The 26,669-nt window shown below is 43.1% G+C and overlaps 1 protein-coding gene across 1 annotated transcript; it reads right to left on the bottom strand.

The window, feature by feature from the left end:
* Positions 1-10,057: 10,057 nt before the first annotated feature.
* On the bottom strand, positions 10,058-15,649 carry LOC127079809 (uncharacterized). The gene is made up of 2 exons (XM_051020177.1): positions 11,199-15,649; positions 10,058-10,559 (listed from the first exon to the last, which is right to left on the bottom strand). Exons 1-2 carry the CDS (start codon positions 15,647-15,649, stop codon positions 10,058-10,060), a joined length of 4,953 nt encoding a protein of 1,650 aa, XP_050876134.1.
* Between the last annotated feature and the right edge of the window lie 11,020 nt (positions 15,650-26,669).

The following is a 26,669-nucleotide window of genomic DNA, read 5'->3' as shown; positions in this document are numbered from 1 at the left end:
ATGTATTACTCATGGATCAAGATGAACCTGTGACCTACCAAGAGGCTATAACTGGTCCCGAGTCTGAGAAGTGGCTAGAAGCCATGAAATCTGAAATGGATTCCATGTACACAAACCAAGTTTGGACCTTGGTAGAGCCTCCTGTAGGAGTTAACCCTATAGGATGCAAGTGGGTCTTCAAAAAGAAGACTGGCATGAATGGTAAGGTACATACCTATAAGACAAGACTGGTTGCAAAAGGATATAAACAAATTCATGGGGTTGACTATGATGAAACCTTTTCACCAGTTACAATGCTTAAATCTGTTTGGATTTTACTTGCTATCACTGCATATCATGATTATGAAATATGGCAGATGGATGTCAAAACTGCTTTCCTTAATGGGGATCTTCTTGAGGATGTGTACATGACACAACCTGAAGGATTTGACATACCAGAAGAATCCCAAAAGATATGTAAGTTACAAAGATCAATATATGGATTGAAGCAAGCTTCCAGAAGCTGGAATCTTTGTTTTGATGAAACAGTAAAACAATGTGGATTCATCAAGAACGAAGATGATCCTTGTGTCTACAAGAAGGTTAGTGGGAGCATGATCATTTTCCTGGTATTATATGTAGATGACATATTACTCATTGGAAACGATGTCCCTACCCTGCAACAAGTAAAGTCTTGGTTGGGGAAATGCTTTTCTATGAAGGACCTAGGTGAAGCAACCCATATATTAGGAATCAGAATCTATAGAGATAGATCACAAAAACTGCTTGGCCTAAGTCAGAGTACGTACATAGACAAAGTGTTGAGACGCTTTAATATGCATGATTCCAAGAAAGGATTCATACCTATGCAACATGGCCTGTGTCTATCAAAAACACAATCCCCTTAGACTAAGGAAGAAAGGGATCGTATGAATAATATTCCATATGCATCTGCAATAGGATCTATCATGTATGCCATGTTATGTACTCGACCAGATGTCTCGTATGCTTTAAGTGCAACGAGTAGGTACCAATCTGATTCTGGTGATGCTCATTGGGTAGCTGTCAAGAATATCCTTAAGTATTTGAGAAGGACTAAGGACTCATTCTTGATATATGGAGGTCAGGAAGAGCTGGATGTAATTGGATACACCGATGCTAGCTTCCAGACAGATAAGGATGACTTTAGATCACAATCTGGTTATGTGTTTCGTTTAAACGGTGGTGCTGTGAGTTGGAAAAGTTCAAAGCAAGATACAGTTGCTGATTCTACAATCGAGGCCGAGTATATTGTTGCCTCAAGTGCAGCAAAGGAAGCTGTTTGGATCAAAAAGTTCATTAGTGAACTTGGCATAGTTCCTAGCATTGTGGATCCCATTGGTCTCTATTGTGATAATAATGGTGCTATCGCACAAGCTAAGGAACCTAGATCTCACCGACGATCCAAACACATACTTAGGCGTTATCACCTCATTCGATAGATAATAGATAGATGAGATGTGAAAATATGCAGAGTACCTACACTTGACAATATTGCTGACCCACTGACAAAGCCTTTTGCGCAGCAGAAGCATGATGGCCATACTAGATCTATGGGCATTAGGGGTATGCCTGATTGGCTCTAGTGCTAGTGGGAGATTGTTGGTGTAAGCCCTAGAGGCCAATACTTTTGGTACTTGTATCGAATTATTTATTAATAATAAAAGGCTTTTTCTTTATTATGTTTGTCTAATAAAGTCCCTAGAATAGATAGTCCGTTTAATGTATCAAGTGTGACTTAATCATGAGATCACATTAAACATAAGGACACTATTCTTAAAGTATCCATAGTCGAGCATTATTATGAAGTGGGATAATATTAAAGCATTAAGACTATTATATATATAGACTGATGATCACATCTCATGGATCATGGATAAGGAGTTATCAAGTCTTAAACATAGGTATGAATATTAAGAGTAATATTTATACTGGATTGACCCGCTATGAGAATACTATATAGAATGTTATGCAAAGTGTCATAAGTTATTCTCATGGTGATAATGGTGTATACCACCCTTCGACCTGAAACCACTATGGATCCTAGATGTAGAGTCGAGTGCCTTATTGCTGATCAAACATTGTCCGTAACTGGATGACCATAAAGACAGTTGATGGGTACTCCACGAAGCATGCTAAGGGACATGAGTGACCTAGATGGAATTTTCCCATCCTGCGTAACAGGATAAATGTCTATGGGCCCAATATTGAACTGGACAAGGATGACACAGTCTATGCCTTGTGTTCAATATAGACATAAGGGCAAATGGGTAATTGTACACATAAGTATTATCACAAAAAGATTTGTCAGATCACATGACATTTTCGTGTCTTGAGTAGGAGTGATGTGTTGCTAGATACCGATGTTTATTATGTTAAATACGTGATTTAATATAATTACCAATGCCGCGAAAATTTACAGGGTCACACACAAAAGGACGGATTGATGAGAGATAGAGTAACTAAGGAATACCGTAATGTACGGTGCACTTAAGTGAATTGTAGAACATCGTAAGGTACGGTGTACTTAAGTAGAATACGAAATATGGTAAGGTACCACGCGCTTAAGTGATTTTGGCATATTATAAGATATGGGTCACATACACTTGAGTGGGCTTTTTTTAGCTTGCAGCCCACACAAGTGATTCTATAAATAGAACCCTTGTGTAGAAGCATTTGTGCAGTTGCAATTTCATTTTTCTTTCTCTCTCTCTCTCTCTCTCTCTCTCTCTCTCACTCAAAGCCTTCATTCATAGCAGCTAACACTAAGATTGAAGGAATTCGTTCGTGTGGACTAAGTAGAGGCGTTGTCATCATTCAACGTTCGTGATTGCTCCGTAGATCTACATCAAAGGTTACAATCGGCACAAGAGGTAACAATTATATCACTGATCATGCCCATTCGTAAGGATCACTAAAGGAGAAATTTTAAATTCCGTTGCATTTTGGATCACTCTTCTCCTTCATGTTGGACTTGATCTTAACTTTTGGACTTAGAACCAGGCAACATTCTCTGTGCTAAAGGACTTGGCCAATGCCAACATCTGAGACTGAGTTATCTTTGACTATGCCTTCATATGATGCAAGACCTTGGATCCATTTATTTCATCTTCTACTCTGTCTCTATGCTTAATGTTTATATTGTTATTATTGTTTATGTCTGATGATTATTCTGAGTTGATTAAGGATTATTTCATCTGCTACATTGGAAGATATTGAAGACTGCTAACTATTGGAATGCTTGCTTGGATATTATGGCTATCTTTATTTGATGCCCTGGTCTTCATTTGATGCTTGAATATTGCTCATTGCTTACTGCTTGTTGCTTGTTAAAGTCCAAAGGAAAATGGGTTTCTATATGACATTCTTGTCTGATGGATTGCATCTCATTGGTCAAATCTTTTCAACTCTTAACTTTTAATTTTTGTCTAGGGTAGTCTCTTCATCTCCTCTCACTTCTTAAATTTCAAAATCTCTCCCTCCTTTCAAAAACATTCTTTGCTTGTGATTTCAAACTTAGACATGTTTTAATGATTAGAAACTTTGGCCTCATGCCATTGAATTTTTTAAAACTTTTTCTTAAAACAAATTTGTGAATGAATTTAACCATATTGACTTCAATTTCAAAAATACAAAAAGAAGTAACAACTCCATTCAAATCTTTGGCCCTTTTGTGCCTTTCCTTGTTAAACTTTTGATTAAAATCAATTCATCAACTTCTTTGAAATTTTTACCACGAACTACGGGGTTTTGATCCCTCATATTTATGTTGGTACGTAGGTATAAGACCGAAGGTATTGTCAAACACAAAAATATAATCAATGAATTCTTTTCTCATCCCCTCACTCTATATTTTATCAAACATCATTTAAACAACAAACATGTGCATACAAAAAAGGGCTCCCTAAGAGCACCTAGGACACTTTGGGTGCTAACACTTCCCCTCTGTGTAACCAACCCTCTTACCTGTAATCTCTGACATTTTATTAGTTTTGATTTGAAAGCTTCTTATCTTTGGGTTTTGTTCATACTTTTCCCTTTTCCTTTAGAAACAATAAAAGTGTGGTGGCGACTCTAGTTTTACTGACGACAAGCTTATCCATAGCTTGATGGTCATGAATTTACCGCTACACATTTTAACCTGTATTTTACTCTGATCATTTTCATCTTGTCTCTTCAGAACTGTAAACACATGAAACATAACCTCAAGCGCGTAAAATAACCCAAAAACAATCAAACCACAGTAGATCAAGACATGTCAAAAATTTACTAAAAACAAACCTAACTACCACATAACTAACAATAATTCATATGTTTTTGACATCCAAATGATGATAAATCTAACACAAATGGTGATTGATCAGCCGGATAGGTCCACACACATCTGAGTGGATTAACTCAATATTTTCTTTGGCTATCCATGTGGATTGCTTTTGCATGGCTTCTTTATGTTGCTTTTTCATCAAGCAATCTGAACAACTCTCCTCCAAGTTCTTCAAACTAGGAATTCCCTTCACCATCTCCTTCTTGATGAGTGTGTCAAGGCCTTTAAAGCTCAGATGGCCATATATGCAATGTCAAAAGTGTTTCAAATAATGTAAAGAAATCTCCACGCACATGGGAAGAACAACAGGTGCAGACACAACAAACATTATGTTGGATGAGATCTTTGTTTTCATAATCAATCCTCTATCATCATGAAGTACTTTACAACCTCCATCTTTGAACACTATTGTTAGTTCTTTTTGAATTAGTTAACCAACACTTAGAAGATTATTCTCAAGCCTGGAAAGTAATACACAACAGTGATTACTTGAGTGATTTCATTCATGTGAAGCTTCAAATTTCCCTTTCCTATTACTTGCATCTTTGAATCATCCCCTAACTTGACAGATTCACGAAATATTTCATCAAAATTTAATTGCCATTCTTTTGTTTCAACCATATGATTACTGCATACTGAGTCAAGAAACCACACTTGAGTTTTTGTTTCTGTGTCTTCCTTTAGAACCATGAGTGACAACTCTTCACTTTCATTGGATTCAACAAAGTTGACATATTTCTCTTGTCAACTTGGACATTCACTTTGATAGTTTCCGATCTTGTGGCACTTTTAACATTGGATCTGATCTCTGCTCAGTCATCCTCTATCACGACCAAGAAAGCCCCCACTTCCCCTACCTCGATTGTTGATACCATTGTGACCATAACTTGCAATCTTTAACACATGTTCATCCTCCTTTTCTTGAGTGATCTTCACCTTTTATTCATGCACCAATAAACTACTTTGTAGCTCATCAATGGACAAGGCAGTGACATCATTCGATTCTTCTATGGAGCACACCGCATAATTGAATTTTATGGGCATATACCTCAACACCTTCTCAACAATGGTGGTTTGCTCCATCTTCTAATCTTGAGTAGTCATCTTGCTTGCAATAGCCAAAGTTCTTGCAGAATATTCATCAACTATTTCATTATCCTTCATGCAAAGAAGTTTTAAACTCTCGACGTAAAGCCTATAATTGAGCTCGTTTCACTTTCGTGGATCCTTGATACTTCCTGTGCATGGAATCCCAAATATCTTTGGTCGTGATGCGATTCATAATTGTTTCAAGAATTGTTCAATCAGTTGCTTGAAACAAATAGTTCTTGGCCTTAGGATTTTTTAGTTTGCTTTCTTCTTTGAGTTTTCTTTATTTCGGCGTTGCATCTGGTGGGGCAACCGTAACACCCTTCTCTACCAATTTCCAATACTCCTTGGATCTAAGAAGTTTCTCCAATCAACCATGGAGATGATTCAAATGAGGGACTAGTACGAGAGGATAACGGAAATAACGATTTTCTCACACCATGATATCGAAACTGCGTTTCTTAAATGAAAGAGGCACACATGGATCATCAATTAATGCTTTAGATACCACTTGTTAGAATGTGAGAGAAAGTTGTTATTGAATAATGCAGCTTCACATTATTTATTTATGATCTCACCTGATCAGGAGGGCCTTCCAAGGTCTTGGTGAATGGGCCAGAGAATGAAATGAGAGGGGGGTGTACCTGCAAGGTGCTCCAACGCTTAAGTCAGAAAAGGTACAGAATGAGGTTATCAGAGTGTGAGTTAGAATACCTGCCCCTTTGCCATGAAAGGGGTATTTATATTGAGCCCCCAGCGCTGGGCCAAGGCTCCTAATGGGCTGGATTAGCTAGGCCCAAGGAGGAGCTGCCAGGGGACGCGTAAGAAGCGTCAAGACCTAGACCAAGGTCTGCCCCCTGGTCCAACTGCCCCTATCCCTAAGGAGACAATATAGGGGAGTTGGGTGACGTGGTGAGTGAGATGCCGTTATGGCTCTGCCCGACACAACTTAGGTGTCCGCGACGTGGGTTGTCGGTGAGTGGATGGAAATCGTATGAGGAGGACCCGCTCGTTGTCCGACACGTGTTTAAGGGGCCGGGGAGACGTTCGTCGGGCGGACGGTCGTCCACCTGACGTGTCCTCGTGGTCGCGTGGACATGGCCGTTCGGACGTGGGCTTGGCGAGCACTGGGCCGTGCCGTGCCTAGGGTCATGGCCCAGTCCAGAACAGGAGCCCCCCAAGTCGAGTCTCTGAGCCAGAGAGATGACTTATGTTTCAACTAAGGGTTCCCCGAGACGATGGGGAAGCTTGATCGTTAGACAGGTGAGGTCGTAACAGACCTATTCATGACCGACCCTTTCTTCGGGAATGTCGGGGATGGAGGTGATCGGTTGATCTGCACCTTCCTTGTAGTAAACGTGGGTACGACGCGGGGTGGTGGCGTCTTGGTGAGTCGAGGAGACGGATAGGTGCTCGGGTCGTTTCAGCTTCTTATCTTTGATAGACGTGTCTCAGAATTAGTGGGGTCGCTTCGTTTCGTGTGCAAAGACGGCGTAGGCAGGCTAGGCAATGATGACCTAGCGTGTTGGTCCACGTGCCAAGCCCTATAAAAGAGGGGTTGAGTAACTTCATTTCCACTTTTTTCGCTCACACGTTCACCGGAGTTCTCCACATTCTCTCTCGTTTGCTCGCTCTACCGTCTGGACCGCCGTCTCCGCCCGTCCTCCTATCTGAACCACCGTCCTCTGCTCGGGCACCACCGTACCCCTTTCAACTCAACTATGTCAGGTATGATTTTCCACTGTGACCCACTGTTTTTCCTTGTTGTTTTCTGTCAAACGCATGCTATTTTTGTAGAAATGTGGTTAGGTTTAACTTAGGAACAGCGTAGTGGACTGTAGGTGTATGTTAGATGGTAGAAAATAGGGTTGGGATCCTACTGTACCGGGCATAAACTTCATATGCTGGGCAATACTTGCATAGGCTGTATGAAGTTTATGCCCGGTCTCCATAGAATGCGCGCGCCACCGAGTTGAGCACGGTTAGTGTCCGTCGCCGCTACGCCCTTTCACTTGACCTGCGGTGGAAGGGTGGATTTGATATGACGTCGAATTCACTCTTTCTGTCTGCGTTTCAGGTGCTACCGGGCGCTTACGACCGAGGAAGGAAGATTCTGGGTCCTCCACCGAAGACGCGACAATCGCTCGTCTCCCTGTCGGGGATGGGAGTGTCCGAGATGGTACCGAACACGCCTCCTCTTCCGGGCAGGTCGACTTCTCATGGGTTGCGGACGAGCCCTTGGAGGAGGAATCAGACTTCTGTGACGAGGCCATCACTGCTTACGCTATGGTCGAGACCATAAGCCGGGAGGATCCACCAAACTGGTACTGCTGCGCCCCCAAGGAAGAAGACCGCATTTGTCATCATTTCCCGGGGAAGCAGTTCACCATGTATGAATTTGCTTTTCGTGAGGCGGGGATTAGACTGCCCTTCAACTCCTTCCAGATGTCGGTCTTCAAGTGGCTCCGGCTGGCGCCGTCCCAACTACATCCTAACGCTCTCGCATTTATGCGGGCATTCGAGTTAGTTTGCCAGTTCCTCGGCATTGGTTGCACCCGGGCTCTCTTCTTCCACGTTTTCCATCTCCAGAGGTCCGGTTCCCGTGGTCGCCACAGTTGGGTTTCCTTCAAGCAGCCCGTGCGTCTGTTCAAGACGTACGAGGATTCTGTTCGCCATTTCAAAAGCCGGTGGTACGTGGTGATGCCGATTACCCGGGCTGCCCTTCACTCTTTATACTACTATCAACGGGAACCCAACGGGGAGGAGACGCTGATGTCGAAGATACCGCTGAGGTGGCAGCGTGATCATTTCGATCTCTCCACGGCGCATTACCGGGTCAAGTACGCGATGCTCGGCGAGGAGGATAGGCTCGCGTACAAGAAGCTGGTCGATTACGTGCAGAGCTTCAGCTTGGGGTTCTGGGCGAATCGACAGGGCGTGCCCTACCTGGATGAGGCCGGGGAGCTAATCACCGAGACGCGTTATATCAATACGAAGGCTCTGCTCGAGTGTGATACCGAGGAGGAAGCTCTGGCGTTATTGAGTAGGCAGACTTTGTTTAGCTTTTTATTTCTGTTTATGACTTCGGTCGCTAATGTTTGTGTGTAATTTATTTGCAGGTGCCATGCCCAATGCTCGTGATCGGGTGCTGAAGCTAGCGAGTCAGGTCGGCGCTCCTGACCGGGTGCCCAAGAAGAAGAAGAAAACTGTGGCCCGTGTCTCGGAGACTGCTGGCGATGCCGGGGTCGGTCCCTCGCAGGCGGCGAGCGTGATTCCTTCCTCTCCTCCTCGATCTAACCCGATCAACATTCCTGATAGCAGTCCGTCGCCAGCGGTTTCTCCCCTCCATAAACGGAAGCGTCCGGCTGGGGCCCTTACCAGGTCGTCTCCAGGAAGTCCGAACGGACCGGGGAGCTATCTTCTACCTCCCTGCTATGTGGAACGGTCGTTCTTCAAAGCCGAGGAGTCGATTGTTGTGCCCGCGCCTGAGGCCAAGGCTATTCTGGACCAGGATGTTGCTGCCCGGAGGAAAGATCTGGCCAGGGATATTGCTGCTGTCATCCGGGTGATGGAGACGGCCATGGTTTTGACCGACACTTCGGTCTCCACCGCCTCGCTGGAGGATGCCCTTTTGCAGGCTCGGACGGAGAAGGAAAGGCTATCGAAAGATCTGTCGGACTACAAAGAAGAGCATCAGCTGCAGGAAGGGCTGAGCCAGAAGTTGGAGGAGGTGGAAAGGGAGAGGGACCAGTTGAAGGCCGCTAAGGCGAGGTTGGAAGAGCAGGTGGTCGACCATCAGAAGCTGAGCGAGGACAACGCTGGCCTACGGGCTCAGGTTGAGTCTCTCGAGGGGAAGGTCCGTCCTCTGGCAGATGAGACCGAGGAGGAACGCGCCCTCGGTTCGCGCGGTGAGCTGCTAGGGCATATTCGGACTCTCAACCAAGATCTCGTGGCCTGCTTCAAAGAGGGTTTCGACAATGCTGTCGAGCAGCTCGGGCTTCTGAACCCTGAGTTGGTGACAGAAGGGTCGGCCTATAACTGCTGCGTCCGGGATGGTGAGATTATCTGCCCGTTTGAAGCGGAGGAGGAGCTGGGGGGAGAAGAAGAAGAAGAGGATGAAGAGGTGCTCCGAGCGGAGTCTTAGTTTATATGTTTTAGTTATCATGGCCTGCGTGCCTTATGTATTTTGGTCTTCGGGCGTTGTAATATGGCCTTCGGGCGTACTTGGCTTCGGCCGCTTTTATCGTTTCTAATGTATGAATATTTTCGTTATCATTCATTGTGCTCGTTTGTGTTTGATACTTGTTTGTATGAATTCGTACTCTGCTCGACTTTGTTAATCTCCTCGGTTTAGGGAACCGACGAAGTGTCGGGCTTTGTGCCCGTGGGTATCGAAGCCCGGGTCCGTTGTTCGAACCCTGGTCCCGAGGCTTGGGTCCTCCCATCGCGAGCTGGGTGCCCTGCCAGTCTTGGTACTTCGACGTTGAGTCTTGGTCAAGATCCCAACCGTCGGGGAGGGTTGTGTTTGTTATGTGACCCCGGATCGTTCCCGGGTCTCGTGGTTCCTCCCTGGGGTTTTGGGGACGAAGAGCGCGGTCGTACCTGCCGCGTCTCCCCGTGGTGTATTTAGCTGTAATATTGTCTAAGTTTTTCTGCGTTCCATGGTCGAGCGAGTTGTTCTCCTTGTAGGTTTTCTAGGTAATAGGCCCCGTTGCTCGTTTTGTCGCGGACGCGGTAAGGGCCTTCCCAGTTGGCCGCCAGTTTGCCCTCTCTCGGGTTTTTCTGGTTTCTTCTGAGGACCAGGGTGCCGACCTGGAACTCTCTTTTTATGACTTTCGCGTCATGGCGTAGTGCTATCTTTTGTTTGAGGGTTGTTTCCCGGAGAGCTGCTTCGGAACGTATCTCCTCGACTAGGTCGAGCTCGGCTCTAAGGGTTTCATCGTTCATTTCCTCGTCTAGGGGCTCCTCTGTCCTCCTCGTTGGCGTCCGTATCTCCACCGGGATGACTGCCTCGGTGCCGTAAGTTAGTCGGAACGGGGTTTCTCCGGTGGTAGAATGTGGTGTCGTGCGGTAGGCCCATAGGACGCTATGTAGCTCCTCGACCCATGCCCTCTTTGCCTCACCGAGTCTGCGTTTGAGGCCACGTAAGATTACCCTGTTGGCCGCCTCTGCTTGCCCGTTCGTCTGCGGATGCTCGACAGACGTGAAATGCTGTGTGGTGCCCAGGCTGGCGACGAAGTCCTGGAATCCTCCGTCCGTGAATTGTGTCCCGTTGTCTGTGACAAGTGCCTGGGGTATACCGAACCGAGCGAGGATATTGCGTTTGAAGAACCGGAGAATGTTCTGCGCGGTTATTTTAGCCAGTGCCTCCGCCTCGATCCATTTGGTGAAGTAATCCACCCCGACGATGAGGTATTTATTCTGATATGATCCGGTGACGAAGGGTCCGAGGATGTCCATGCCCCACCACGCGAAGGGCCATGGGGAAGACAGTGATTTGAGGTCGTTCGGGGGTGCGAGGTGCATGTCGGCATGTCGTTGGCATTTGTCACATCTTTTGACGTGCTCTTTCGAATCGTTTTGCATGGTCGGCCAGTAGTAGCCTGCTCGAAGGGCTTTTCGTGCGAGCGATCGTCCGCCGAGGTGTTGAGCGTTAATTCCCCGGTGTATCTCTCCAAGTATGTCGGGGACTTTCTCTTCCTCGACGCATTTGAGTAGTGGGATGGAGAATCCTCTCCGGTAGAGTTTGCCTTCAAGGAGTACGTACGAGCATGCGCGTCGTTTGACAGTGGTCGCCTCTTTCGGGTCAGCCGGGAGTTCGTCTCGTGTGAGGTAGTTGTAGATGGGTGTCATCCAACAGTGGGCATCTCCAATAGCGTTGACCTCGAGTGGAGGCGGTAGTTTGTTGATGCTGGGCCGAGGGAGGATTTCTTGGATTACTGATTTATTCCCACCCTTTTTCCTCGTGCTGGCTAGTTTGGAGAGAACGTCTGCCCGTGTGTTGTGCTCGCGGGGTATGTGTTGAACTTCCCATTTTTCAAATCTATCAAGTTTTTCTTTGACGAGGGACAAGTACTCGAGGAGGTTGTCGTTCTTGGTTTGGTATTCTCCTCGCACTTGTGAGGCCACGAGCTGGGAGTCGGTGGATATTTTTACCTCTTTTGCTCCCAGGTCCTCGGCTAACCTCAGGCCTGCGAGGAAGGCTTCGTATTCGGCTTGGTTGTTTGATGCTAGCGCTAATGATACCTCTATCAGGATCCCTTCTTCATTTTCGAGGATGATCCCGGCCCCGCTGCCTGATGTGCTAGAGGCGCCATCGACGAAGATCGTCCATTTGTGGGCGCTTTCTGCTGGAGTCGGGCAGTGGGTCATCTCCGCGACGAAGTCGGCCAGTGCCTGAGCTTTCAAGGCTTTCCTACTTTCGTATTGTATGTCGAATTCGGAGAGTTCTAGTGACCACTTGAGCATCCTCCCGGCCATATCCGGGCGCCCGAGCAGCTGTTTGATTGGCTGGTCGGTCCTCACCTTTATCGTGTGTGCGAGGAAGTAATATCGTAGTCTCCTCGCTGTGTTGATGAGGGCCAGGGCGACCTTTTCGATTTGCTGATATCGGAGCTCGGGACCTTGGAGTGCCTTACTCGTAAAATAGATGGGCTTTTGTCCTTCGTCGGTTTCTCTTATTAGAACGGCGCTGACGGCCTCGGTTGCCACGGATAGGTATAAGTATAGGGTTTCCTTTTCTGATGGCCGTGATAAGACCGGGGGTTGGGACAGAACCTTCTTTAGATGGAGTAGCGCTTGCTCGCATTCATCGGTCCAGTCGAAGGTAGCCTCTTTGCGAAGGAGTCTGAAGAATGGCAATGCGTGCTGGGCGGACTTGGCGATGAAACGGGAGAGTGAGGCGAGCACTCCATTGAGTGACTGGATCGATTTTTTGGTTTTCGGGGTCGGAAACTCCGAGAATGCCCGGCATTTGTCGGGGTTGGCCTCGATCCCTCTTTCGGTGAGATAGAAACCGAGGAACTTGCCTGCCCGGACTCCGAACGTGCATTTCTCGGGGTTGAACCTCATTTTACACTGTCTCGCCTGCTCGAATACCTTCGTAAGGTGTCGAGCATGGGTTATCTCCTCGTGTGATTTGACGATCATGTCGTCCATGTACACTTCGAGCATGTCCCCTATTTCGTCCTTGAAGACTTTGTTCATCATGCGTTGGTATGTAGCGCCAGCGTTCTTGAGCCCGAACGGCATCACGTTGTAATAGTAATTGCCCGTTGGGGTCATGAACGCTGTGTGTTTCTTGTCTGCGGGCGACATAGGGATCTGGTTGTATCCACTATATGCGTCCATGAAGGACAAGAGTTTAAAACCTGCAGAGTTGTCAACGAGCGAGTCTATATTAGGGAGGGGGAAAGCATCTTTCGGGCAAGCCCTATTAAGATCAGTATAATCAACACACATACGCCATTTTCCATTATTTTTCTTAACGAGGACTACATTAGAGAGCCAGGTTGTGTACTGGGCTTCAGAAATAAAATTTGCCTCTAAGAGGTCTTTTACAGCTCGCTCGGCAGCCTCTGCCTTTTCGGGCGATTGCTTGCGTCTACGCTGTGCTATGGGCTTGGCTGCCCGGTCTACAGCTAGCTTATGACACGCGATCTCGGGGTCCAGCCCGGGCATTTCTGCGGCATTCCACGCGAAGAGGTCGGAGTTCTCTTTGAGGCATGCTACCAGCTCTTCTCTTGTTTCCTCGGGTAGTCCCTTACCTATCTTCACCGTCCTTTCCGGATCGTCCCCAAGAGGAATGAGTTCGAACTCCCCGTCGGGGATTGGTCGGACCGGGTGTTCGAGAGAGCGTTCCTTGGGGAACCTCCCCTCTTCGGTCTCGTCCAGCCCGATGCGACAGTCGAGGTCGATGGCGTTGACTCCTCGGGCAGGATCCTCGGTCTTGAGTTTTTTGTTGTTGCAGTTGCTCTTCGTGCTGACTACGGCCTGTCCTTTTACTGCGGCGTCGTAGCATCGTCGGGCTGCTTCGATGTCACCATGGATGGTGACCACACGTCCCAATTTGGTGTAGTATTTCATCTTCAGGTGGACGGTGGATGGGACCGCGGTGAGTTCGGCCAGTGTCGGGCGTCCAAAGATGCAATTGTAGAGAGACGGACAGTCTACGACCAGGAATTGGGTTTTGACTTCCCTGGCCGTTTCTTGTTCGCCGAAGGTGACGAGGAGTTCAACATATCCCCACGGTCTGGTTGTTGCTCCGTTGAATCCTTGGAGATCTGATCCGACGTAGGGGGCTAAGTTGGTCTTGTCTAGCTTCAGAGTCTTGAAGAGGTGGACGTACATGATATCCACTGAGCTGCCTTGGTCGACCAGGATGCGTCGTACGTCGAATTGGGCCATCTTTGCCCTTATCAATAGTGGGATGCCCGAGTTCGGGGATCCGCCCGGGAGCTCCTCCAGGAAGAAGGATATCGGGTTGGATTTTCCCCGGTATTTTGTCAATGTCGCTTTCTGCTCGGGGGCAGTCAGTAGGAGTTCGTCGAACTTACGTTTGACGGAGAGGGCCGCGGATTCCCCGTTAGTTCCTCCTCCTGATATCACCAGTGTGGTAGGGAAGTCTTCCCAGGGGCTGAGTGCAGTGATCTTGCCCTCGGGCAATGGTTCGGGGAGGAAGAAATCTTCCGGTCGTGACACGCAGAGGGCCACTTGATGGGGAGAGTTGCCAGGGGGTGTGTCTTCCCGGGGTCTCTTCTTCTCTGGCTCGTCGTGTCTGGGAGCTTCGTTCTTCCTCGTATACTGCTTCAGGTGCCCCTCTTGGATTAAAATTTCTATCGCATCCTTCAGGTGGACGCAGTCTTCGGTCACGTGCCCGTGACTTCTGTGGAACCGGCAGTACTTTGATTTGTCGGTGTGGGGCTTTGGTGCAGACGGTTTTGGGAACCTGACCCTGCCCTGCTTAAATTCAGAGTTGATACATTCTGCGAGGATGCGCTCTCGAGGAGCCGTCAGTAAGGTGTACTCGCTATATCTGCCCGCGGGGCCTCTTCCTTCCCGGAGCTCGCGAGGTCTTTCTTCTCTTCGTTTGTCTCCGTTGCGACGGGAAATGCTCGTGTCCTCGCGTTTTGAGTGCTCGGTCTCCCCAGCGTTACGTCCGCTGCGGGCATTGTGTGCCACCTGCTTTTCCTCGTATCTGATGTAGGCTTGGGCTTTATGCAGGAGCTCGTTTAAGGTGCGGGGAGGCTCGATCCCTACGGCTCTGCTGAGTTCACTGCCGGGCAAGAGACCTCTCTCGAGGAGATACTTCTTCATGTGCTCGGTGGTATCTACCTCGACAGCTTCCTGGTTGAATCGCTCGATGTATGAGCGCAGTGTTTCATTCTTCTTCTGCACTATGGCTTCAAGGGTCGCCTCCGTCTTGGGGTGACGACGGGAAGCTGTAAAGTGCCTGGTGAACATGGACCTCATGACTCTCCATGACGTGATGGACTCAGGGGCCAAGCTTTTGTACCAAGCCATGGCCCCTTTCCTGAGGGTCGTTGAGAACAGTCGGCATTTGAGGTGCCCGGTTATATCGTTGCGGTAGTCGAGCATCGCGTTGACGTTGTCGACGTGATCGTCGGGATCTGTAGTCCCGTCGTACACAGCTAGATTTGGTGGTTTCTCCATGCCTTTGGGGAGCGGGGCTTCCATTATTGCCCGAGATAGGGGGCAATGCGAATCTTCCTCGTCGCTCCTTAAGGGAGACAGTTCGTTGTTGTCGGGGCTGTGCCCGCGCCTTGGTGATGTTCTCGCTCGACCACCGTCACGACGGGCGCGTGCCCTGCTGGCGTGGGGTTCGGGAGAGCGACGTCCTCGCTTCTTCGTTGGCTCCGAACGTTGTTGTATCCTACTTACCGGCTGGGGCCGGGCCTCTTGTCGTTCGGCTTCGAGGGCCATGATTCGTTCGTGCTGCTGGTGGAGCATAGAACCGGCCTGATTGAGGGCATTCACCATGGCAATCATTACGGCGTCTCCTTCAACGGGAACGGGAATGGGATGAAATGTCTCTGCCCCTAAATTGTGGGCGTGAGAGGCATCTCCGTTGTTTTGGGGCTCTGGAGACGGGGTGGATGGATGACCGTCCCGAACGTCCGCTTCATGGGATGGCGGGCCGTCGTCCATATTGTAGTTGACGAGGGGACGGCTGTGATCGCTATGTTGTTCTCCGGCCATGTTGGAAGGACAGAAATAAATGAGCTTTTGATCCTCGTTTGATGAAGATGGGGATAGCTAGTTCCCACAGACGGCGCCACTGATCTCACCTGATCAGGAGGGCCTTCCAAGGTCTTGGTGAATGGGCCAGAGAATGAAATGAGAGGGGGGTGTACCTGCAAGGTGCTCCAACGCTTAAGTCAGAAAAGGTACAGAATGAGGTTATCAGAGTGTGAGTTAGAATACCTGCCCCTTTGCCATGAAAGGGGTATTTATATTGAGCCCCCAGCGCTGGGCCAAGGCTCCTAATGGGCTGGATTAGCTAGGCCCAAGGAGGAGCTGCCAGGGGACGCGTAAGAAGCGTCAAGACCTAGACCAAGGTCTGCCCCCTGGTCCAACTGCCCCTATCCCTAAGGAGACAATATAGGGGAGTTGGGTGACGTGGTGAGTGAGATGCCGTTATGGCTCTGCCCGACACAACTTAGGTGTCCGCGACGTGGGTTGTCGGTGAGTGGATGGAGATCGTATGAGGAGGACCCGCTCGTTGTCCGACACGTGTTTAAGGGGCCGGGGAGACGTTCGTCGGGCGGACGGTCGTCCACCTGACGTGTCCTCGTGGTCGCGTGGACATGGCCGTTCGGACGTGGGCTTGGCGAGCACTGGGCCGTGCCGTGCCTAGGGTCATGGCCCAGTCCAGAACAATTTACATGAATAATCAATCACACTTATAGCTAACTAACTCCTACTAAATTATTCTATTAGCCAATTATATTCTAACATCTACATGTTGAACACATCTATATGTTATGCTGCAATATTTTATTTGACATTCCAACCATTTTTACTTATGAAGCAGTAACACCATAGACATAGTACTAAACCACACACATTATAATAATTTTTAGAAAAATTATCTTAATCACAATTGTTGATATTTGTTTTCAAATACCTATTCTGCATGCATTTTCTCATAGATGTTGGTGCTACAAATACTTTTAAATTGCAAAAAATTTCATGCATCGAAGATATTCATGGCTAACTTAGAATAACAGTGGTAACTATTTGTAGCCGTGGCTAATTTGAGAGCATTTTTTCTTGATCCATCGAAGTCCTTTCTGAAGTGTAGCTTTAACCTTACCTTCTACGCTATGAACCTTGTATTTTGCTATCCTCTTCTTTCTCTTTGCTTCTGGATTGTTGAAACTCCATGGTTTTTCATTCGGCTGAGTTGAATTTGGTGGCCAAGTCCCTCTTGATCCGTAGCCTTTCCCGCTCATCACAACATCTGCCCTCCTGTCGCCGCCGTTGTAGGACTGGTGACGGGATCCATGTGAGTCCATGTCCGATCGCACCTACATCGACGGGGATGGAAATGAGGGATGAATTGGGGTTTTTAACTTTGAAATGGAGGGAGGTGTAATGAGAGTTTAGGGTTTGGCTGTTTTTAGAATGAATTGAATTGAAAGGGTATAATCGGAAGATGATATATAAATATATAATGAATGAAGCATGGATCGTGTATTGTGGGAGGAATGTGCAGTTTTTGATATTTGAAAAGTGTCGTCGTATGTGCTTAAAATCTGGATTAGTACTTTGTGGTATTAAAAAAAATAATAAGCATCTTTTTTAAGAACGTTTTGCTGCGATTTGGGTATTTGCAATGAAACAAGTTTTCAGGTTTAACGTGAAAAATTTATGGAATCAGACTGCAAAATTTATAAATATATATTTGTGCAGTTCTGCTGCTAGTATATGGGAGTTTGGAAACCCATGTGGGACGGGTGAATATGCCAAACTTGAAACGCTTTTCATGTCTTAAAATCTAGTGCTGATGGTGGAGTTTGATACTTCAAAGGACCTCAAAAAGGGTGAATTATGTTAGAACTCATAATCACTTCACACATCTTATTCATCTTCATGTTGCTATTACTCATACACATTAAGTTGTGTTTACAAAATACTAACAAAATTCAAGAGAATTGTAACTTTGTTAATATTTGTATATCTCTGTAATATTCTTTAACCTATATTTAGAGTTTTAAACAATTTGAAAATCATGTTATAATTTTAATCGTAATTGTGTTAACCTAAATTCATAATGATCTTAACTGTGTTAATAGAATATATTTGCCTATTCTTCGTGTAATTAGAAACATCGTCTCAAAGATCATGTTTTAATTTTAGAATTGATTCATAAAAAATGAGAAAAAATATATATTTTTTTAAGCGTTAATGAATTTTTATTTAAATTATTAAAAATATTTTTTATAACAATTATATAATGGATGGAGTTCGACACTTGTAGTCATTTTTTTTTGTGAAATTAATAATTGAGTGATTCAATCTCGTCAATTTTATTAATTATGTTCACAAATTATATATATATATATATATATATATATATATATATATATATATATATATATATATATATATATATATATATATATATATATATATATATATATATATGTGGGTTTGATTGCAAATCCATAAAGTTGGCTCTGGTAATTAATATGATAAGCGGTAAATTTCACTATATAATAACTTCTTCGCTGTGTTATTTAAGCACGCGGTTTATTAAAATATCTTTCACTCTTATATTTTAACATGTATCCATAGTCTATTGAGAGACAATCTTTCATCGTGTTTTACTCGATGTTATACTTGGATTTTCATCTATTAGAAAGTCAACAGAGAATGTCAATGAAATACATTTACTGTGAGAAAGCATTAATGAAGTGTCCTTAAAAGAGCATTAATGATTATCGTCGATAGACCAACGATGAAGGGTCGACCGAGTTGTCGACACAATGTGACGTGGTTTGGAGGATCTTAGGGATAAATTCCTCCAGACCTGAAAACATGTCCAGAATCTCGAGAAGGACAATCGACAAATATCTTTATTCCTTCAAAAGGACCAATCGAGTAAGGCACATGATGTAAAAGACTTAGTAAATTTATAAGTCTTAAGTCCTTGATAAGTAGTGTTGACAACACGTTGAAGCGGTTAGCATCGTGGGTTCGTGAAGAAGTGGGAAATAGTTACCAGTCAACATGGGTTTTAACCAGAGAGTGTCTTGGAAGACACTTAAGCACACTAGTGGGAACTTAGAGATTGGATGTGGACTAAACACAATAGTCTTGTAGTAATCATAACTGTCGTCGACGGTTATTTTGTAAATAGAATAAACAACAGACCCATACATGAAATCGGGGGTCACAAAATTCCATACATACTCTCCATACTACTAGAGAATCCGAGTCAAAGAGCGAAACAATTGAACGAGAAACATGTATGCGTTTGCGTCCATTATTTTCCAGTCTTTTTGCTTCCGTAACGGAACATGTACTTTTACCTTCGTTTTGTTTAATGTCATTTATTGCATTTTACCTTATCATTTATCACAACCTGACTTCATTTAGAATCTTTTCATATGTTGCATTTAATTCACACGCACACGTGTTGACACGATTTATACAAGTTGCTTTGGAGATTTTTTGAGTTAATCTTACAGACTTTCAAACTCGCGATTGTTTACCAAAAACACGAATAAACACCTGGTTGAGCGAATGCCTTCCGGTGACAAAAATTTCTTACAAGTGTCCCAACTCCAGTTTGCCTTCCATCCACTATCGTGACTCATTCTAGTATCAATTTTCATGTCACTTTTTGGTCACCACCGCACTGTCGCCGCAACCGCCACTAATTTTCGTCGGATTTTCGACACACCACTCCCACAGGAAGAAGCGTCTTCTCCGATATGACCCGTCACACGCCTCTACACCCGTCACACGCGTCACTATATCTTTTGCATGTGGGGCTCACGCGCCTCTCTTCATGTCGTATGTGACGGTGCATGTGGTCTTCGATCCTGCCGTCATGCTCGGTTTTCTATCTTGGTTCCAGATCAACACTCATTTTCATTTACCATCTATAGAAGTATGCTTTTCTGTTCAAATGACCTCTATTTCAACTTGTATGTACTGTTTTTTCCTTGGATACTCATGGATGGTTCTAGTGACTCATTTAGTTCAAAAAGCATTTTCACCAATTATGTCACCTCTCCATTCTCAACAGGAAAGATGAATAGATTCAACTAAGATATATTTGGGTCGGTGATATCGAATTATGGCTCCATGGTCAAGGCTACAAGGATCAACTCAATACAAAATCTGGCATAGTAGTTGTCGTTGAAAAGTCAAAATGGGAACATATTGATGCTTAATTACGAAGCGTAATTAAGTCCACCCTTCATCTTAATATCAAACTGATCTTCCGTCTCCACATCAAGCTGAATCTGTTTGGACGCGGGTAAAATAACTCTGCATGAATGACACTCAATGTCTTTATGTAATGTGTCAAGGATCGTTGAATATTATTACTCTGAAAAATATTGAGGGGTATATGTCAGCATATATTGGTCAAGTTTATAACACACTCCATGATATCAATGAGCTCCTACCTCTTGTTGGACGCACCCTAGATAAACAAGAGAAGTCATGTGAACAATGTGACACCCTTATCATGTTTATTGCTTTCCATGGTTTGCCTCAGGAATACTCTGCCATTCGTGATTAGAATTTGAATTTTGTTACTGTACAAAATTTGTCTACTGCCTCTATTATCCTTCTTCATGTACATGCAAAACAAACACTTAAGGTTCTTATTGCCCCGCCACCTCTTATTGTCTTGCACCAGGAGATAATGTTTCCCTTACATCCCTTGGCAACAATAAGAATCATATTCAAGAAGGGTGTTACCTCGAATTTTAGACACAAGCCTTGATTGTAAGGATTTGACAATTTTTTAAGATTGCTTGATGACTTGGGTTTTTACTTAGGTCAAAATGGTCATTCGACCATGGAATCAAATATGCATTTTCCCATCAAATGATATTGGTGAGCTTGGTCGAATTTCCAAGTAGTTAGTTAAAGAACATGGATTTACTAGTTTTTGGACTTAATGAAATTCCGAGTTTTCAATATGATGTTACTCTCCACGCGGTCAAATGAGGCACAAGCGAATACGATCATACAATTATTCTAGAACACGTGGAAGCCTGTCGGGAACAAAGATTACATGGAGACAAAGACGTGGCGTAATTTTCTGAGTCGACCGTTTAAGACGGTTATGTTAGGACTGGTATATAAATAGTGTTCACTTGTAGTTTTAGGGGTCCGCAATTTCACACAAATTCTACAAACTCAAAGTATCCAAGTGTTTAGTGAGAAAAGAGTGATTTGAAAATGTATGTATTTGTGTTCCACTTTATGAGTTAAATTCCTTATATTTTAAGTCATTTACTACATCATAAGTTACTTTCAAGTTATTTTTCATTTTCAACTTTAATGTCAAATGTGTTTCAAACTCATAACTTTTGCACAATTTGTCCTAAGATTTTTTCGAGTTTAATACCTTAAGTGAAATAAAATTTGTCTTTGTTTACCAAATTTCACAGTAAACAAATTGGCACGCCTAGTGGGACCCTTTGTACAAAAATTTACATTTTTTTCTTTAAACATTTTGCATAAGTTCTTCATTTAAGAGACTTCTCAAATTTGTGAGTGTGCATGAGATTGAGGAGTGGAAGGAACCAAAAAATAATTTAGAAAACCAACTAGGAGATGCATTAGGAGAATGGTAAATCTAATAAATAATAACAAAAATGGAGAATAATCGTCCAATAACACGGGGGATGGCACAGTCGCTGCAAGTTCGCCTGAAGCAATTGCCTTCATAGCCATCACGACGATGCCATACCCCAAAATTTACCCTACCTTTTTTTTTACCTAGCTTATGGCTTTATTCATATCATTCATCATGCATGTGTAGGTTTCGTTCATTTCATTTGCATACATGGTATATTTCATCATTCCATCTTCATTTGCAACAATTGGGACGTAGGCTCTTTAATGACGATGTTTTACTTAGAAGATTGCTTAAACTGAAGGAAAATGGCAAAATTGGAAATTGACATAATATTTCATTTATTTATGATACATGACTCATTATTTGAGACACATGTGATGATAAGGGATTACAAGGAAAAGGGATAAAAGTTTACACCAAATTTGTATGGTTGACTTTTTGGTCAATTGTTGACTTTTGGTTAACTTTTGACCATTGACTCAATTTTGACTCCTAAATATTCCTAGACCTATCCCACTTTCATTTGATCACAAGAATTCACAATTTCCATGAAAAATTCAATTATGTCATGAACATGTTTCATGAAAGGATTTTCAACACTTTCCATCCTTCAAGCTCTCTTTCCATGTCTTTTTCTCCTTCTTCCCTTGGTGCTTCAAGAAACTTCTTCCACCATTTTATTCGCCTTACTACAAGGAAGAAAATAAAATGAGTTAATCACCAAGCTCATCAATCAAAGTCATCCAAAAGCTATGGGAAAATCACACAAAAATACTGCATAAACACTTATAAATTTTGACATGATCTCTTTATTTTCCCCACTTTTCCAAACCTATCCATACACAAAAAATGGAAATTTGATCCATAATTTGCACCATTTAAAAGTGCTTATTTCAACAACACATAAATTCCCAAAAGCACTTGAAGATGTAGGATGATTCACAAAAAAATCCAATTCCAAAACCATTAAAATCAACGCAAATTAAAGCATAATTTCATTATTTTCAAGTTCAAAGTTTGTGATCGCTTACCTTACCCCTAAACTTGATACTTATGTTAAATCAAACATGTCTCATTTCTAACTACCCTTAACTACCTATTTTAACACAAAACTATGCAATTACTCATCTACCTTTAACCTCTCTAACTAACTCTAACTTCCTTAGAGTTCACAAACTAACACAGAATTAAGCAAATTTTCATCAAACCTCGACAATTAATAACAATTGATCCAACGACTAAGTTTAGTGATCCGTAACTAATTTTAGATTAATTTTTAATCATTGATAAAGTGATCATTTGAATCATAATCCAAGGAACCATAATTAACCAAAAAATCTATATAAATCTTCTTTTTTCTTAATTTTGGAGGTTAATAACTCTAACAATTTTTTCACCATTTTTGTTTCTAACCTCCAAGTTCTCTCTCAATCTTTTCACCATTTCCATAACCTCCACCAAAGTTCATCACCATTACCATCTAGAATTTTACATTGAAATTCTAGTTTTGGTAGAACTCAACCGCGAACACTCAACAATCATCATTTAACAACTCAAGATTCATCATTCAACAATTCAAGATTTACCACAATTCAACAATTCAAGTGTTCATCAATTTTCAACATTTTCATCAAGATTCAAGCATGGATCACGTTTTTACCATCTCATAATTTTCATCTTCTAATCATCAATATTAATCTCATCATTTGGATTATTGGAAGCATAATAAAAGGATTACCTCTTGAAGTTTTTTTTCCAGATTTTGCTTCTTGTCGGCATAGTTTCAACATGCACCAGAGCAAATCTAGGCTTTGTTGGTAAGCCTTGAACTTTCACTATTTCCATGTCATTGCCATGAATCCTCTTGTGTGGTTGATCTTGTTAACTGCATGTGGTAGAGCCTTTAGATTATGCTACTATTTTGAGGTTAATTTGATCACAAAAAGTAGTTTATTTATTCAAGAATTGATAATTAAAGTAGCATGAAAATGAACATAACATAGTTTTCCCTATAGTCTAACCAAGATTTTCACTTAACATAGCAATAGAGTTGTAGTTAGCATAACAATAACTTTAATTTAGACATAGAGCAAAATAGCTTTTTTACATAAGCACTTATTTCCAAAGAAAACCAAAGTGCAAGTAAAATAGAAACTAGCTTAACAAATAGTTTCCAATTCTTAGCATAATCATTGACATAGAATTAACATACTTGACATAGAGATTAAACAAGTCCAAAACAAAAGATTAGCTTCATGAAAACAAACAAATTTTTTCCATAACCACTTATTTGAATTTCAAAAAAATCAAATTTTCAAGTGATAATTAGCATGACAATTTCTAGCATAACTTTAGCATTCAATTTACATAATTTACTTTGAGTTGACACTAATAGATTGTTAGAATAATCCCTTTTTCTACAATTTCCAAACATGTCTTAACATAAAAAATTCATTTTTTTTCTTGAATCTCAACATCTCTAATCCATCATAAACAATGAAAATCATCAAAAATAAACATGAAAACATGAAAACCCATAACAATTTAAGTATGAAACACTTTTATTTGAACATTTTTTAGCAAGATTTAGATTTTTTCCACTTATCTCAAAACCTTGAAGAATCATCAATGAAGCTTGGAAGAATTGGGGAAGATGAAAAATCACAATACCCTTTGGAGGAAGGGGGATCGCCGTCGGCCAGCCCCTCGAACAGTCATCACCGCGACCACGTGGCCACCACCGTGCAGTGCTCATTTTTGCACTCTGTCATACCCCGATTCTGGCCCCGAAATTTTTTCCCATCAATTAGTCATTTGCATTTCTCCTCATGACCATTTCACGTTTAAAACTCTTCACTTCATATTGAGAGATCTTTCATTCATTCATGATTCAAAGAAATTTCACCCATATCCTCCATTTCATGTTCACATTTCTACATTTCATATTCGAATTTTTAATTCATATCTCTTCATTCGCATTGGAAATTTTTCCATTCATATTCAAAAATTTTCGCGTATTCATTCATTCATTCAATCATAATCATCCATGTACATGGCATATGAATAACTTAAAAAAAAAACATTTCATCGCACACTCAGGCGGGATCGTGGTTCTGCTCAAGTCCTGGTGATTCATACTAATTTCATTGCAGTTGGAATGTCAAAAGAGGTCATTGTTTTGGTAGCCTAGTAAATATTCCATTCATCACGCGGATAATACAGACGGAAAGGTGTTGATGTTTGGTATATAAGGTGATCGATCACCCGCTCCAGTGACGACCGTGTTTTTAGATCAACAAGGAGATCTTCTTTTAGCCGGTTATGGTAATGGTCTTGTTAGACTTTGGGATACATAGAAAGGAGTTATATTTTCCACCCATTAAACTGCTCTAGTGGTACGACTCAATCCTTCATTGAAAGTCTATGCTAGGCCACATGGAATCCGGGAGAGTTCTATGCCATACACTGCATGGAAGCACATGCCACAAACATGTAGTTCTGCTGAAAATGTGTCGGCAGAAGTTGTTGAAAGAGTTTCGTTGCTTGCAATTGTTTGGGGAGCGGAAAGGTCAGGTTGCAAGATTGGTCAAAACAGAATTAAAAGTATATGGAGAATGGTCTCTCGACGGTGCGGCTATAGGGTTGGCATGGTTTAGATAATCAAATGCTGGCAGTGCTCATTTCAATTAGACAATTGATTTTATTTGCTGAAAATGGAACCTGCTTTGGGAATTCTTAGTATTCCATCAAATTCTTGTGAAAACTGGTGTTATTTGCAAGCAAATTCACAGTTCCTGCACACAGTGCTGCAAATGCTCCACTTATTTCCATGCCATGTGTGCATCAGAGGGCTGGTTACCGAATGGAGTTGCATTGTTCGAAGAAAAATGGGAAGACAATAACAAAAACGGTTTCATAATTGTGCTTACCACAGAGCTCCAAATCCAGATAATGTTTTGATTTTTGCAAGCCCCTTTTGGGGTCATTTCAACTATAAGCCTATAAAAAATGGAATGACTCGTATATAACTATGACAGGATTATATAAAGTTGTTGTTTTACATGATGATGAAAGAAAAGCTGGTAAACTATCTGCTAATCACAATGTAGAACCTCTTCCAAATGCTATTCTCTCCATCTCGAAGCCATGCCAATTCTGCATTTCTTCTAGCCGCCGCAGCCCGAAATTCAGGCTAGGATTTTTCCGCTACAATGCTACCTAAAACAGAGGACATTGCCTTTGTTCTTTAAGCCATATGAAAAAGCTTTAGAGAGCGGGATTGAAAAGGAAATAGAAGCAGACTTCGAGACAATTTGCACAACACCGGTTTTGAAGACACCTTCACCAATGGAAACAGGCTGCAAATCTTTATACAAGAAAAATAGTTTTGAAGTTTCAGGAAGAGCTAGTTGAAACTTTTGTTTACACTGCAAACATAATTGAAGAAGATGATATAAATAGCACATTCAAGCTTGCAAACTTTAAAGACGTTGACAGGGCATATACTGTTGCATTCAACCATGCTGAATTGAGAGCTAAGGGTACCTGCCAAATGTTTGAGTATTCAAGCCTCCTTTGCAGGCGCATTTTAACTGTTTCCGCTGTGACAAATGTACTTACATTACCATCCCATTACATCTTAAAACGGTGGACAAAAATGCCTCAAAGCTGTTGTTGCCCGCGACAAAGGTTGCAGCTATGCATGGTCTAACCTCGGTGTCTCGCTTCAACTATCCGAAGAACTATCACAAGCTGAAGAAGTATTCAAGCGGGCTTTATCTTTGGCGACAACACAAGAAGCACATGTGATTTTATCCAATTTGGGAATTCTCTATCGCCATCAGAAAAAGTATCAACTTGCAAAGGCTATGTTTACAAAGTCACTTGAACTAAAGCCTGGGTATGCTCCCGCATTCAACAATATGGGTCTTATTTTTGTTACCGAGGGCCTGCTAGAAGAGGCCAAGTATTGTTTTGAGAAAGCACTTCAATCAGATCCAATGCTTGATGCAGCCAAGTCTAACTCTATTAAGATGCGCTTATGAGCAAAGGATATGCCTACAAGAGGATTGGAGGAATTAGAGATACACTACAAGATTATATATGATAAGCTGTCATGCCAAAGTTAAACTGAAAGCAATAACCAAACAATGTCAAATTTCTGCACAATATCACACCAGAAAAACCAAACTGTCATATGGACCAAACACACTCAAGATCATGTATGACAGAGGGCTTTTGGGAACAGTTCACAACTGGTGTGTAGCCTTTTCAACATACCCTCGTACTTATGATCTACTCCATGCAAAGGGAGGCAGATTTCATACCAAGTTACCTTAATCTTCAATCCCGGTTGATTTGCACGCTTCGCAATATTGCTCTTCATGC

Source organism: Lathyrus oleraceus, chromosome 5 (genome assembly GCF_024323335.1).
Source record: "Lathyrus oleraceus cultivar Zhongwan6 chromosome 5, CAAS_Psat_ZW6_1.0, whole genome shotgun sequence".
In the NCBI taxonomy this organism is placed as follows: domain Eukaryota; kingdom Viridiplantae; phylum Streptophyta; class Magnoliopsida; order Fabales; family Fabaceae; genus Lathyrus; species Lathyrus oleraceus.
The sequence above is the reverse complement of the archived record's forward strand: the minus strand, read 5'-3'. Positions and strand labels throughout refer to the sequence as shown.

Coding starts and splice junctions, on each gene's coding strand:
- LOC127079809 (XM_051020177.1), bottom strand. CDS start 15,649: ATGGCCGGAGAACAACATAGCGATCACAGCCGTCCCCTCGTCAACTAC. Junction 10,560..11,198: donor GTCAAACGACGCGCATGCTC/GTACGTACTCCT, acceptor CCTCAAACGCAG/ACTCGGTGAGGCAAAGAGGG.